General features: G+C 36.0%; 1 protein-coding gene across 1 annotated transcript in view; it reads left to right on the plus strand.

Moving 5' to 3' along the window:
• LOC149068901 (G protein-signaling modulator 2-like) overlaps window positions 1-8,006 on the plus strand; it is a 32,674-nt gene extending 24,668 nt beyond the window's left edge. The window contains exons 13-14 of the mRNA XM_089251219.1: window positions 2,459-2,703; window positions 5,209-8,006. Coding sequence (XP_089107345.1) covers window positions 2,459-2,703; window positions 5,209-5,544 — 581 coding nt within the window. The 3' untranslated portion in view covers window positions 5,545-8,006. The remainder of the gene's footprint in view (window positions 1-2,458; window positions 2,704-5,208) is intronic.
• The last annotated feature ends 6,725 nt before the right edge of the window (window positions 8,007-14,731 follow it).

A 14,731-nucleotide genomic window follows, 5' to 3' on the forward strand; every position in this document is an offset into this window, starting at 1 on the left:
ATTGAAAATAGTGCAGTTTAGCTATGTTTAGCTCCCTATATTTTTCTGCAATGTTTTCCATGCACGATATCTAGAAATAGAGTAGCTTTCTTTCTGCGCTGTATCTAGGGATTAAGTTCGTCTATATTTACCCAAAGATCTTCTACACTTCTTTTAATCCCAACTTTATCACATATGAGTAACATGCACACCATACCAGCGTATGTAGCATCTTCTGATTCTTAATAACCAATCATCCATACATAAGAATCGGTTTGTAAGAATTGTGTTAATAATCGAGCTTAGAATGCAACCAGGGTGTGATTGTTAAAACTTATTCTTAAGGTCATGTGGACAGGCTGAAAAATTTCCCTTTTGGGGGAATTTCACCATTGACCAAGTATCACCTTGCTGGGCTCCCACTCATCCTACTTTTCGGTAAAATGTCCTACTTTTGTCCTACTTTCTAGTTTTTTGTCCTACTTTTCCTATTTTTTTACCAAATCCTATTGACAAAATTTGTGTAATTGATTTTAATTGAGCAGGAAATTATTGGTATATTGCCAAATATTACAAATGTTGGAGAATGCATTTAATGATTCTGCCAAAGCAGAAATTGTGTCATTTTTAAGGTAATTTAAAGGGGGGGGGGAGATATGTGGACCATTTGGAGAAATTCAATTTTCTCTCAAGTTTTAAACTAATAAAAAACTTAAAATCTGCAAGTTCCCGTAATATGAAAAAAAGTTGTATTTATGACCCATCGATCATGATATTTATGGATTGAAAATTTAAGAATTATGCATAATCACTGGTGAATGTGATGAAAATGTAGCAAAATTTATCAAACGTCACCGAAATGATCGGATATTTTATCATCATTATCAACATATATGTGCTGTATATAGACTCCAACACTGTTTTAAACTCTCCCACACAACCTTCAGATAACTTTTCGATAACTTAAAAAGTCTGATGAATTCCTTATTTGGAAATAAAAATGCATCTGTTAAATTTTTTTTCATTTTTAAAAATATGAATCATAACTTTAATTCTTTCCTTAATAGAATTTTTTTTATCTTGCATGGAAGAAAAAAATTGTTCACTACGAATCGAGCTAAAAAGTGGATAGCCTCTGTTCTTAACTTGATTCTTAACTGCGGAAGAAAAATGATTCTTAGTTAAGAATGTGGTAGCAAAATGCCCTCTCGATTCTTAACTAGAGATTAAATCCATAGTTAAGAAGTGGATTCTTATTAAGAATCAGAAGGTGGTACATCCCCAAGTTACATTTACTTCAGTATCATTGATTTACGTAAAGATAAAACAAAATTTAAATTTTACGATTTAAATCAATGATTTCTTCAAAAAAATAAAGTGATTTTAATTATGATTTAAATCAAGCTGATTTAAATCTGTGTACCCTGACTGTTCAGGGGAATTTTTTTATGTTCATGAAACATTATCTTCTTTTAAAAAGGTGCCTTATCCTGTAAACTATTCTTTTGCATAGTCAAGTGAATCTAGTTCAACACTGAGTTGTGCATTGAAAACTTTTTAAAAAGAAAATTGCTCTCTTTAAAATCCTCGATTTGTATTAATTCCCTCCCCTTCCAGCTCAATTTAAATACAAATAGATGCTTGTGCCTGAGAGAGAGAGTAAACTTGGTGTTGCCATTCATGGAAGTGAAAAGAACTTTTTATCTCTGCTCCTCATAATTTTACTGCATTACATTGCAATGACTGGTAGCATAATGAGCATGAATTATGTTACTGGTCGTTGCAATGTAATAGTTGTTATAATTGGCAAGTATTTTCATATAAAAACTATCCTATATGCTTTCCTTCCAATATAATGTCCATTTTTCGAAAGAATAATGGGGGAGGGGGTGTTACCACAAGTGTCAACTGTAGAAAGGTATCTTCAATTAAAGGTGGTAGGCTACTAAGCAATGTCCCCTTTTCAAGCTGTGCATGATGAAAATGCTTTTGTGTTCTTAAAATTCTCAAATAACAGCATTGGATCAAAATGTTGGGAATTGTTGGCTCATATTGTCAAAATGTGCAGGTAAAAAAAAGATGGTAGCATGAACACTAAACAAGCGCAACTCAACAACATAAATACTCTAGGGGCCACACATGCACTCAGAACACGCATTCCGGCACGTGCCGATTCGTTAGAAATTCCGCAGAGGAATGTGTACAAGGTGCATGTATGGTTAAGTAGTAGTAGGTAAAGAAAGTGTGACATTTGTGACAAGACAGTGTTCATATTTAAATTCTATTAATAATCATTTGGTTAGTAACATTTCTGTGAAATTCTTGACTTACTTTCAAAACTAAAGTGACGCTCGTTTATTTATTTTTCAGTATTTACTTGTCTAACTGTATTTAGTAAAACAAACTTCAATGTTAATTTCATCTTTTTAATATCTAAATTGATGTCTAGTAAATTTTAATATCTCGTTAATGTTTTTAGTTTCAGAGAGCAGCAGTCACAAACTCCACGATGACTTGTTTGACTTGATTGCGGGAATGCAGAGTAGAAGATTAGATGATCAAAGAGCTAGCCTCCCTTGCCTTCCAGGTTTGAATTTGGCAACGATAGGCAATCCGTCACATAGGAATAGTAACAACAACAGGTTGAACATGCTACAGAGATCATCGGTGGATGCTGCATCCCTTCCAGATGACGACTTCTTTGACATGTTGATGCGATGCCAGGTAATTTATTAGTAATAGCTAGAGCTTGGAAGCGCAGAAAAATACAAAAAATACCATAAATTTTTTTTAGCCTATTTTTAAACTTTGTTGTATTTCTCCTGCCTTAAATGTCTGTTTGACGTTATGTTTATCTGGGAATTTTAAAGATCATATTCTGTAGAACTTGGATATTTTAAGCATTGAAAACTTTTAAAAAGGATTGCTCTCTTTAAAATCTTCAATTTGTTATATTAATTCTTATTGGAAAGCTGCATTCCTCCCCCTTCCAGCTCAATGTAAATGCAAATAGATGCTTGTGCTTGAGAGATAATAAACTTGGTGTTGCCATTCATGGAAGTGAAAAGAACTTCTCATCTCTGCTCCTCATAATTTTCAGATAACAATCAACATACCTCAAATTCACATCAGAATCGTTAGAGTTTCAATTAAAATTTTATTTGCTAATGGTCAGGTGGTGTTAAATATGACTGTTTTTTGGTTCAGATGAACGTAACTCATTTATGAAAAAAAGCTGTGTGAAGTGAATTAGAAGAAAGCTTCTCTGCGTGCTTCACATAACATATCTTGCTCATGCATTGTGGACATACAGCTGACCAGTGACTGTCCCAAGAGTTGTCCAAATGGCCGAGATTGTTTCCAGTGCTGCATTTATGGTGTTAAAAAGTAAAATCAAAATAACATGGGGTCCCAGAAGTGAAGCACTGCCAACTCTCCCCCCTCCAACTTTCAATCTTCTGTCACGCTTTGGTCTCTAGTTGAAATCAAGAAACCAAGGTTTACTAACTTTGCTTTCTATATATGTGTAGACACATAACGTAGTGGCATTACCACCATCTTCAAAATTACCAGTGTCCAGTGAACCCTGAATGTGTGGCCATTGAGTTTTAACGACTTTTTGATAATCTGAACAATTGCTGAATATGTGATATTAGTAAAAATAGAAAGTGATGAAAAGCAGGATTTGCAGAAATGCTTTGGACACATGGGGTCATCCTGATTTCTTAGCAAAATGAAGGATCCAGCACCAAAGTTCAATCTCTGACTGAATATTGATTTGGATTAATTTTTCTGTACATTTTAAAATGGTTGGTTTTGTTAAATTGGGAATGAAATAGTAATGTGAGAAATAGAAAATGTTTTCAAGTTTAAAAATAATTATTCTCTTCAATAATAATCCTTTTGGATTGAAATATGATTCTCTGCAATACAAATAAATGAATCAGTGATAAGAACAGTACTAGTCAAAAATTCTGAATTTGAGATAACCAAGTTTTTAGTTTTGAAAAAAAAACCTGTATTTTTCTTTTACTAATTCAAATTTAAAACATGCCTTGAACCAATTAAGGCAGGCTGGTATAGTGCTGTTCTTACACTCAATGCAAGATCTGCATTTATCTAATGGTTCATAGAAAAGGACAGGATTTTGACTTATACTGTTCTTCTCACCAATTCAAATACAGATACACCGCCTGTGGGAACCATGACATCAACTGACGTGATCTTTTTAGTCCCGTTCACCGTTAGCCCATTTATAATGCGCAAATATTGCGGTAGCATTGGGAGTGCCAGCACCCGCTTGACGACTTTTTTCCTTCATAAGGGAAGAAATGGAGTGCAGTCATCTGTGAAAATTATTGAAACGGGTTTTAAACCCACTTTTCTATTTCCCATGTGAACAGGGTTTTTGATACTGCTTCTTTCCTCCCCATTAATTATAACTTCTTTTAGTGCCTGAACTTATGGTCTCTAGTTCATGATATATCCTTGTTTTGACATTGGAAACATTGGAACATATGGCATGCTTCGTACATCAGGCCATTTTTTAAGAAATTCAAACTTTGGGGACCAATTGGGTTGGTTCACAAAAAGTTGGCCACTTTGAAGAAAAAGCATCCAACTAGTGTAGTGGGAGGCATAATGATTGACTGAAAATACAACAGGTCATTCCTCACTGGTGAACCTTTTTTCCTCTATAGTGAGCCAAATAGAAAAGCTGGTGGGCCAAAAACTCCACCAGTTAACATGTTAACTGATTAAAAAAGGCTTGCATCACATAACTGAAGCAAAGTTCTTTTATGTCTTATTTTTCAATTGCAGTAATTTCTTTAACATAACCCATGGGCTATCCAAGAGAAAAGGCGTTTTTTACAATATAGCAATGCTGGTATTACAGTGATATTTTCTAAAACAGAGCAAAAAGAATGCCAATCAAAAAATGTGATTAAATTATTATTCATTTGTCGTAACATTATCCTGGAATTAGGTTTGGCAGAAATGGTGTATGTCATATATTTCATTCCATTTTCAACTGTTCATGCTCATGTCTCTCCGAGAGAGTTACAAGAACAAATAGAGTACAAATCTGTGAATGGGAGTTGCATATCTAACTTTTTAATTATAGCAAAAATGTTTATAACATTTATCTTCTGCAGGCTGTACATAAGGAATTATGGTATTCCAATTTGAATGCTTTTGATTAGTATATTGTTCTTATTCTTTCACAAGGCGAGTAGAATTGAAGACCAAAGGAGCAGTATGCCTGATGTGCAGTCCCAGCAACAGCCTTCTTATTCTCCAAAAGTCACCGGTGCCAAAAGCGGAGGAGCATCTGCATCTACCGTACCGGATGAAGACTTCTTCAGCCTGATCATGAGATTCCAAGGTGGTCGAATAGATGATCAGCGGTCTGCCCTTCCAGAAACGTCGCTTGGTTCTGCTGCAGATAACAGTAGAAGTAGCTGCGCTACAAATGGAAATGAGAAAAACCTGTCCAAATCCGCTCAACCTGAAGCTTCAAAGAGAAAGTCAAAAACCTCATCTAAAGCAGCGTCCAAGTCCTAGACATTCAAAAAGTCACTATGTATTTTTGTCCTTCAGCAGAAGATTTTATCACTGCACAAAAAACAGACTGAAAACTACTACTGCCTAACTTTCACAACAACCTTTTTATATCTAACGTTTTTTTATATATACATACATATATATATATCGTTGTTTAGTGTTGGAACTTGTATACACACACATCGTAAGAACGTTACTTTAATAAGTTTGTGGAATTTTCTGAGTCAGTATATGGAAAGATTTATACCACACCAAAGTAAGCAATAAGAGTTTATGTTTGGGTTTTCTCATTGAAGAGGTTTTCGTGTAAAATGTTTTTCACTCAATCTGGAGTAGCGTCTAAGACAAAAATGAAAAAGTATTAGTAACTGTGCTTCTCCATTTCACTTGTCCCATTATAATTGTCACATTTACTGCTATGATGTTGTGTGAAACAGTTTATATACTACACTCAGACCCATGTATTACACTCAACTCAAGTTATAGGGTCACATGGGATGAGGAATCTATTCAATTAAATCTTGATTAGTTGCATATCTGGCAGCCAACAGAAAACTTTGTTATCCAAAGTTTGACTCATCTAACTACCATTGAAGGTTCTGAGGCAGGGGTGGGCAACCTTTTCCCAAGCTTTACCACTTTCCAAGCTATGTGCAGACCATATGTCCTGTTTTCACAGTTCATTACTTATGCCCTTCCCCAAGTATAGTTCAGCACAGCCTTGTGTCCTTTTTTGGGTATGTTAGCCCACGTCCATAAGACACTCGCCTGCTGTACCAAAGGCTATTCAGAGGTGTTTCCAATTCAATAATCAACTCATCCTTGTCAGAATTTTTCTTGATGTGGAGGATTTTAACCTGTTTAGTTATTGATTTTGTTAAAAACCGAATGGTTTTTGTCATCAGTGGGCTCGATCAGGAACGTCATTTCAACTTTTTCCGGGGGAGGGGGGGGGGCAAAGAACATGTACTCAATGTATGTATATATACCATTTTTAGTGTATTTTCAAAAGACGGCGGCAACAACCCCCTGACCCTCCCAAATCGGCTCAACTGTATTATGATTCTAGGATGGTATAATTCAAAACTTTGTTAAACTTTTGTAAGGAGTTAGAAGACCCAAAAAAAAAATCATTTTTTGCCATAGAATAATTACATTAGTCTTCCCTCCCATTAGCTGACATGGCAGGAACCAGTGAGGGAGACCAGCATGTCAGAAATACCCCCTACTTTCTGGCATGCTGGGAAATTTGAGTAATAGATTCTGGAAAATATAAATGTCTTTTTTTATAAAAATCTATCTTTTTATTAATAATGCTCGCTTTTTACAGCAGATATATAGTGGGCTGTACCAATTTTGCCACCCTTCTCCCATCTCCACTCATTTGCTTGGCCTCTTATTCCCCAAATTTTGCTGCCCCCTCTGAACTGGCAGTCCTGGGCCGCAACCCTCTAAGCCCACCCTTGTAAATATGCTACCATATCACCTATTACAATTTGACCACATATTCTATGATAGATAATTTTTTTTTTTATCTCTGCAAAATTTGAACGGAAAGTTTTTAATCGCTGTGTATAGCAAAATAAAAACTTGACATGTCCTTTTCCTTCTTCTGAGTCATAGAAAGACTGATTTTTTTTTAAATCTAGAAGTATCATGAGCAAGTTTTGCATGGATTGGGGAAGAATTTATGCAGCTGTTTGCAAGAGACTCTGCTCTGTTGTGTAACAAGGAGTCTTTGAATTACATCTGTTATTGATTCCATTTTTTGTGTTCTTGTCATCCCGAACAATTTTTTTTACACTTTGGTATCACAGATTGTGTTTTGATTACGTATTATGTAAATGTTGCATCAATTTTTTTTTCTAGGTTGTCGTCAGGGTTTTTAAAACTAATTATGTACATATTTTTTATGAACGATATAGTCAATGTTAAGTGGAGTACTATATGCTAATTTTCCATGTCATTCTATGTAAAAGGTTTGTTAGACCTTTATTTAGTATACATGTGTAATTATTATTATTTTTAACAGAGTATTTCCAAAGGCACTAGTATTGTCCAAGTCCTAAGGTGTGAGAGGTTATAACAATGATTTTTGTTCTATATTTGTGTCGAGTATGAAAATTCTGCTAATTTTTTTTTTTTTTTTTGAGGCTTTGTGCCCTGCCAGTTTGTAGGTGCTTCACCAGACACTGCATTTAGCTGTTATTGTGTCCTTGTCTGTTTGTTGTCATCCGTGCCTTTCATGGTATTTCGATTCTCTTACGCCAAAATCAAAGTACATGGTCGACATCCGAAATTTTTTTCCCCCCATTTTATAGTACAGGATTTGCTCAAAATCATTTCTCAGCGTTCAGTCCTTTCACTTCTAAGTGCTCATCATGAAGTATTATACTAATTGTACTTTTTGAATCAAATATTTTTGAAATGTCAGTGTAAATTGCATATAATTTTGTGGTTGTGCCCGTGTGTGTATTTTGGCTTTCAAACATGGAAACATCAGATTATAAATGATATAATGCCAATATACAGGGTGGCTATGATTAAACTGACAGTACTCGAAGCCAATCTAACAACCGTAATGCACAAAATCTTGTATGGGAGGTGCCAATGAGAACACTGGAAGGATTTGCAAAAAAATTGGTTCTAAAACTCCTCAACAGGAGGAAATGTGGCCTTTCGCAATGCTTGAAGATTTGTAATAGGTAAAATAATGAATTAGTGATCAAACTGAATTGAAACATCACATTTTATCATGGACTTTGTGGTTCATGTTCAATATACTAACCACTTTTGTGAATGTAATATCTCTGGAGGAGTGCTCGTCACAGCCTGTGTTAAATGCACCATTCCTTCCATTCCTTTTCTTGCTACTACTTATAAATAAATGCATATGCAGTGAAATTATGTCGAGGTGCTCTAAAACATTTGTCACGAAAAACTGTAGTTGGTTGATTAATGAAATTCATTCAAATAAAATTGCCCCTGCAGAGAAGTTTATTGTATTGCCCTTTTATGTTGTACAGTGAAAGTGGCGATACCAACAGCTTTCTCAACATTTTTGCTGTTCATGCAGTGCAAAAAACAAGTGATGAAGTTGAAATAAAATTCACGACTATTTTAAGCAAAATATTAAAAAATAACCATTATAGCCATTCCAAAATTTCTTTTAAAAATATAGTTGTAGAGGGATTTATTATGTAGCAAGGGTTCGTGGCCTATGATTCACGTCCCAAACTTGATTTGCAGGGGCTTCTGAGAAGGGTCAAGCAAAACCACTTACAAACCAAGGGTTTTTGAGCTATGGGTCACAACCCCAAACCTGGGGCTTCCTAGCTGAGTCGTACAAATCCATGTACAGTCCTGTTATAAATACACTTTGTTGTGTTACTGGTTTCACTAATTTAAAAAAAAACAACAAACCAGTCCAATGGGTTGTGAAGCTGTCGTTGATTTTGGGTCGTGGTTAAAACAGTTACTCCTGTAGTAGAGGATATCACTGTATCGAGAGATGTTTAATATTAGACTATGGGTAATTCCAAATAAGATTTGGAAGAATAATTGTTGGAGAGGGATTTATCGTTACATCAAGTATCGTTGCAGCTAGGTTTCACTGTACATTAGATCAGTCAACTCTGCCATTGACGCTATGGAGAGACTTTGCTTCCCCTATATCTCTACCCATGTTACAAGTCTCTAAGCAATGTAAAGTACTTTAATATGTCCCTATTGGCAAATTTTGGAACTAATTTTTTCTCGTGGAATTCTTCCCAATCTTTATTATCCTGGAGCAAAATTTCATACCATTCTAGTTGTTTTCGGCTTTGAGTAATGTGATTTAATCATGCCCACCATTGTGCTTAATTATCTTCCACAATTTTTTTCATTTATGGGAAATATTTTATGATAGTTATCCGAGTAACTGACCTTTCAGCCAAATGAATCAGGCTGGGAATTTCGTTTTGTTATAACATGTTAGTATTTCAACGAAATCTATATCTAATCTATATTTTTCTATAGTGTTGCTGATAGTATGTATATATATATCCATGGTGCCAAATTATGCATGAGAATGAATTTCGATTTGCATAATATTAGGTTTGACCCTCGTCCTTCTATTTTGGTACTTACCCGCCAACTTCAATGATTGTTGAAAGATGCTCACAAGGAAAGGGTTCCAAGGTAACGTCTTCAAAAAGTTTTGAAAAATTACCACTGATTCTACTTCAGTTGAATAAAGGTATTTAAAAAATCCAGTGGAATTATGGGTCATTCAAAAGAAAGTAAATATTAATATTTCGAATGCCCATAAAGGCCAAGAATGAGTTTGAAAATCCTGTAACCCTCGAGTGTTAACTGGAGGAAAGTTTTTAATAGGTATTAGCAAGAAGCGTGAGAGGCGATGAGTAGCCAACATTTGAAATAATTTTTTGCGGTAAAAGTAAATGCACTCGACTAATTTCTTTTGTTTTTATGTGTCTGGGTGAGATTAATATATTTTTTCATAATTTTTTGAGGACGACACCTTGGAACCCTTTCCTTGTCAGTTATACTGCGAGGCTCTTTAAAAATGTCATCACACGTGTTAATTGGTTGTAGGAGCGTTTCTCAATCTTTTTCCCTTTGCAGAATCCTAGAGATGGTATTGGAATTTCAGTTTGCACGGAACTCTTTATGGTTGCAAGACTTGGAATCTAAACATGAAAGTTCCTACAATATAGGTATTTTTATTGAGCCACAAATGAGAGAGAGAGAAAAAGAAAATGAGAATTAATTAAAGGCTGTTTTCGATAGCATATAGCATGTCTGTGTAGTACCAGTTGGAAACCTTATGTTCTGGGAAACACTTTGCATCTCAGACAAATACTGGACATACCAGAACCAGTGTTGCCAGCTAATATTGCTTAAATGCCTCAAATAAATTTCAAGACCTCTGTGTTACATTGTTAAGTCCCTTCTCCCCCCTCCACAATATTTAGAGAACTACAGGGGTGTCCGGATCAAATCCTATTTTTAGCAGTTTTCTCACACTTTATAAATAAGAAAAGCACTACGAGTGTAACAAGCAGATGCAAAGAAATATAGACGCGCAAAATTTAACTTGCTACATGATGCAGGGCAAAGCATATTTATACACAAGTGCAGTGATTTAAGAACTGCTGCAGAATTACAGGAAGTGCATGAAAATACGACACACACATGTGATGGAACTTGGTGCCGAAAATAGAATATTATGGTATACGCTACAATCTCGGTTCGCAATTCCCCTGCGCATGCAAATGAAACCACACATTGATTTGGGGGAACTGTTTCTTCCACTTCAACAATTGCATGGGGAGTCCCAAACTCTGCAGTTGTGCTTATTAACACTTAGATTCATGAAATGCCTCACCTGAAAAAAAAAGAATATCCGAGAGGAAATCAGATTCCCCCATCGATGAGTTGTAACATTTGCACAGAACAGTTTGCACTTTGTCTTGTGGCGGCACCGATTTCTCTTTGTTTACTTGTACATAATAATGGCAGCCTACATAATTAGCACTTTTCAGAGAAAAACGCCATCAAACTCAGAAATTGGGCAGTCAATTTTTTTCCAATGTCGTGAGACTACTGATTAATTTCAAATTAGGGACGTTTTTATCTGGACACCCTGTATTCGTAGTTGTCATTCAATCATGTTTTTCCTACAGGCAAAAGGAACCCACTCGTGTTCAAGAAACGCTGGATTATAGCTTCGTTTTTACACTTGGGAATATGTTGATAAATGTTCTTTTATAGAATACATGTGTGAGTTTATGTGCATGCAAATAATACGACAATGACAGCATGGAAACAGATTGAATCGAATAAAATTACCTTTTGTTGCCCGAAATTAATTCTTTCATCAGACAAGGCGGAAAACTCAGTTCAGTTGGTTGAATATGAAATTGTGTTTTGGGTTCCCAAAAGTTGACGGATACAGTGAAACCTCACATAAATTACTACCCCTTTTAGCGGATACATCCTTTTAACGGACACTTTTTTTTTTCTTCTAATTGCGTCGACGGGCCTCTAGATATTTTACTAAAAATTAAAACGGACGCTCCTCCTTAGCGGATAAAATTTTCCGCTAATCTCCAGTGGGTGTTTGTTATCGAGAGGTTCCACTGTATGTACTAAAAACGGAACCATTAGAGAGGGGAAAATTTCGATTATTGTATGTTACGGTAAAAGCCCGAAAAACACGTGCAAACGTTTTCATTTCGGGGCTTTTACCGAGTTAAAGCCCGTTTTTACATCATGGACTTATTCCTGATGATTATTAATGAAAAATTATTTGTTAATTATATTTTTAATACAGAATATAATTGTTTATTTTTTAATTAATAAAAACTGTTTATAATTAATAAAAACTGTTTATAATTAATAAAAACTGTTTATAATTAAAAATTGACAACCATTAAACCTTACACTACGTAATTAGAAGCTGTCGTTAATTTTCTCCAAACAGTAAAAGCCCGTTTTTAACGAATCAACCATCATGGACTCACGTCCATTACGTAACTCCTGACGCTTAATAATCAATCGTAATTGTTTAATATTTATAATTAACTAATGAATGCGTTCATTAATTTATAAGTATTCAAGTGTAAAACTCTCTTATTTTGCCATGACGACGCGCGGGGGCGGTGAACGGGCTTCGCGTGCTGATCCGACATCCCACCTCTCCGGGGATGTCGGTACGCTAACTATCAGCCTTGAATACAAGTGAACCTAAACTTGGCTACGTGCCAGCATTTACAGTTATTAGGCCGAGGCCTTTTTCGCTCGGGCGAACCAGCAACTCGAGACGATTTTCCGCATATTTGGTGAATTTCTTACAGATAACTTAAAATGATTTCACAGACAATTTAACGTTTAAAACTGTTATATTTTAACATTTTATATATCTTTATACTTCAAATAAATAACAAAAAAATCTAGTGGTTCTTTTATGTGTGAAGATACTTGTGGTCCTGCGGCTCTTTCCCCGGATACAAACGGTATTTCTTCGGATTCTGTGCACGTTATCCATTCTGAATTTTCTGTCTCTTCTTCGGAATCACTGTCGCTTTCACATTCACTATCTATTACCCTGATTTTTCGCCGCCTTACACCTCTTACTTCATCACTGCTTTTCTCCTTTCTATCATCAAGTATTCTATGCATAGACGTAATTTCGTTCCTCATCAACGAAAAACTGAACTCGTCTTCACTTGAACTGATTCCTTCATCGTATTCCATGCTTATTGGGCTCCGTAACTTTGAAAATTATATTGCCATGACTGTCGAGTTCGAACTAACGCGAATGACGCATATATAACAATAAATCTAAAAATCGTGTTAAGATTGGCAGTTGTTTTATACGCGTGTATTGTTGAATATACTCTTGAAGCGATATTGCCCAAACCAAACCTAAATAAACATCGTTACCGCTCGAATTAACCCCTCGAACCGAGTGGTGATCGAGTTACCGCATCAAAATAAAGTGGTGACTGAGAATCACCTCTCGAGTGCAAGGGGTTAATTAGCGTCAGAAAATAAGTTCATGCTGGTTAATTAATTTACCATTTGGCTATTAATTAATTATCAAATAATTGCATTTCTGAATAATTCATCATAAATGGTACATCAGTCCGAAGACTGATTCGCCCCCATATTGAGCAGCCGCCAGTCTTGGGCTTTGTTTAATTGGTGCATTCTGCGACATTTAGTGGCTTTTAGATCCTGGGCCTTTTCCAATCCTGCCTTCTAACATATTTCGTAGCAATCCGTCGTGAACATGTCCCAACCGGTGTAATTATAACTATTAAATAATTATAGTCAAAATTGATAAGCGTTCATGATGGTTGATTAATTGGAAACGGTTTTGGGTTTTTCGGGTTTTTTTTTACCAGCTCGCCTTGGTAAAATCTAGGCATAGGCGGAGATAGACGTTTAAGTCTGGGGGGGGGGGGGGCGGAAATGCCCCCGTATCTCCGCCCATGCCTAGGTTTTACCAGTCTGTTACCGTGACGTATTAGCCGTTGGATTGTGTAAATTTCACTCGAGTCAGCTGGGAATCTAGTTATTGACATTGATATTTTGTCACAATTCAAGAACTTACCTCAGTTTGTCTTATGTTTAAAAAAAAAAATTATACGATGTTTTTTTCCTTTTCCAACGAAGTATTTTAATGCGTGTATTTTATGGAAACGGGAATCATGGGATATAATCGAATTGTCCAGAAATTAATTTCCCTACTTTTCTTTAGATACGTTCTTGTAAGGCGTTTTCTATTTGATTCGGTGAAACCAGACTCGCTCCGTGGCAAAATTTTGTAAATTATCGATCGGTTCTGCTGTGATTATATTATAGCCTTCTTTTCGAAATGCCATAATAAATGTCAGATCCTTCTTATTCTATTTCGATGTTTCCGACTCTTGCTTGTCTCACGATTCAGTTGCTCTTGACTCCAATACGCCCTTTTGAGAGCGGGATCCGGAAATTTCCTGCCCTGACCGTGTGAGTGTTCGAATGTGTGAGCGACAATTATTGATCAAGTGAGTAAGTGTCCGCAAATATGAACATTTTCCTCATCCACCCGTATAGGTGGTTACTCGTGCGGGCATTTATACGGTCAGGACAGGCGAAATGGCGGGTAATGTCCAACTTACTTAGTCGCTCATACGATCACTCATGAGATATTTCCTTCATTGGAACGTTTTTAATTTAGGGAATTCTCTCGAGACATTTTAAATCACCAACGTTACACTTTGGGAACCACTGCATTAAGGTGATAGAGGTGAAGAAAGAAAATTCTTTTCAGACAGTCGTATCTTAAGTACGGCAAAATATTATTCGCCTCAAGTGGCAGAATTTCTAGGACCGGCCCCGCTCATACGGGCAGGGTAGGCGAAGCTTCCGTAATTCTTTTAAAGTGGTGTTTCTCAACCTTTTTTTTTTTAACCACTGCCCCTTTTTGACCATATTTCCTTCTCGGGCCTGGCCCCTTGATCAAGATTTTCGAGATTAAGCTTAGGAATTGGTAATCAAGTAAAAGGGCCTCAGAAAAATCATTTATCCCGCTCTTAATACGGCCCAGCCTGCGTTTGTTCGTTATTGGGTGGGCGTGACGAACATTTGTTGCGTCCAATGTTTTGATGCGTGAAAAAAAAGCAGTCCACGA

Source organism: Pholcus phalangioides, unplaced genomic scaffold (genome assembly GCF_987345545.1).
Source record: "Pholcus phalangioides strain wild (caught in Gottingen) unplaced genomic scaffold, Ppha-v1.0 ptg000024l_1, whole genome shotgun sequence".
NCBI classification, from domain to species: Eukaryota; Metazoa; Arthropoda; class Arachnida; order Araneae; family Pholcidae; genus Pholcus; species Pholcus phalangioides.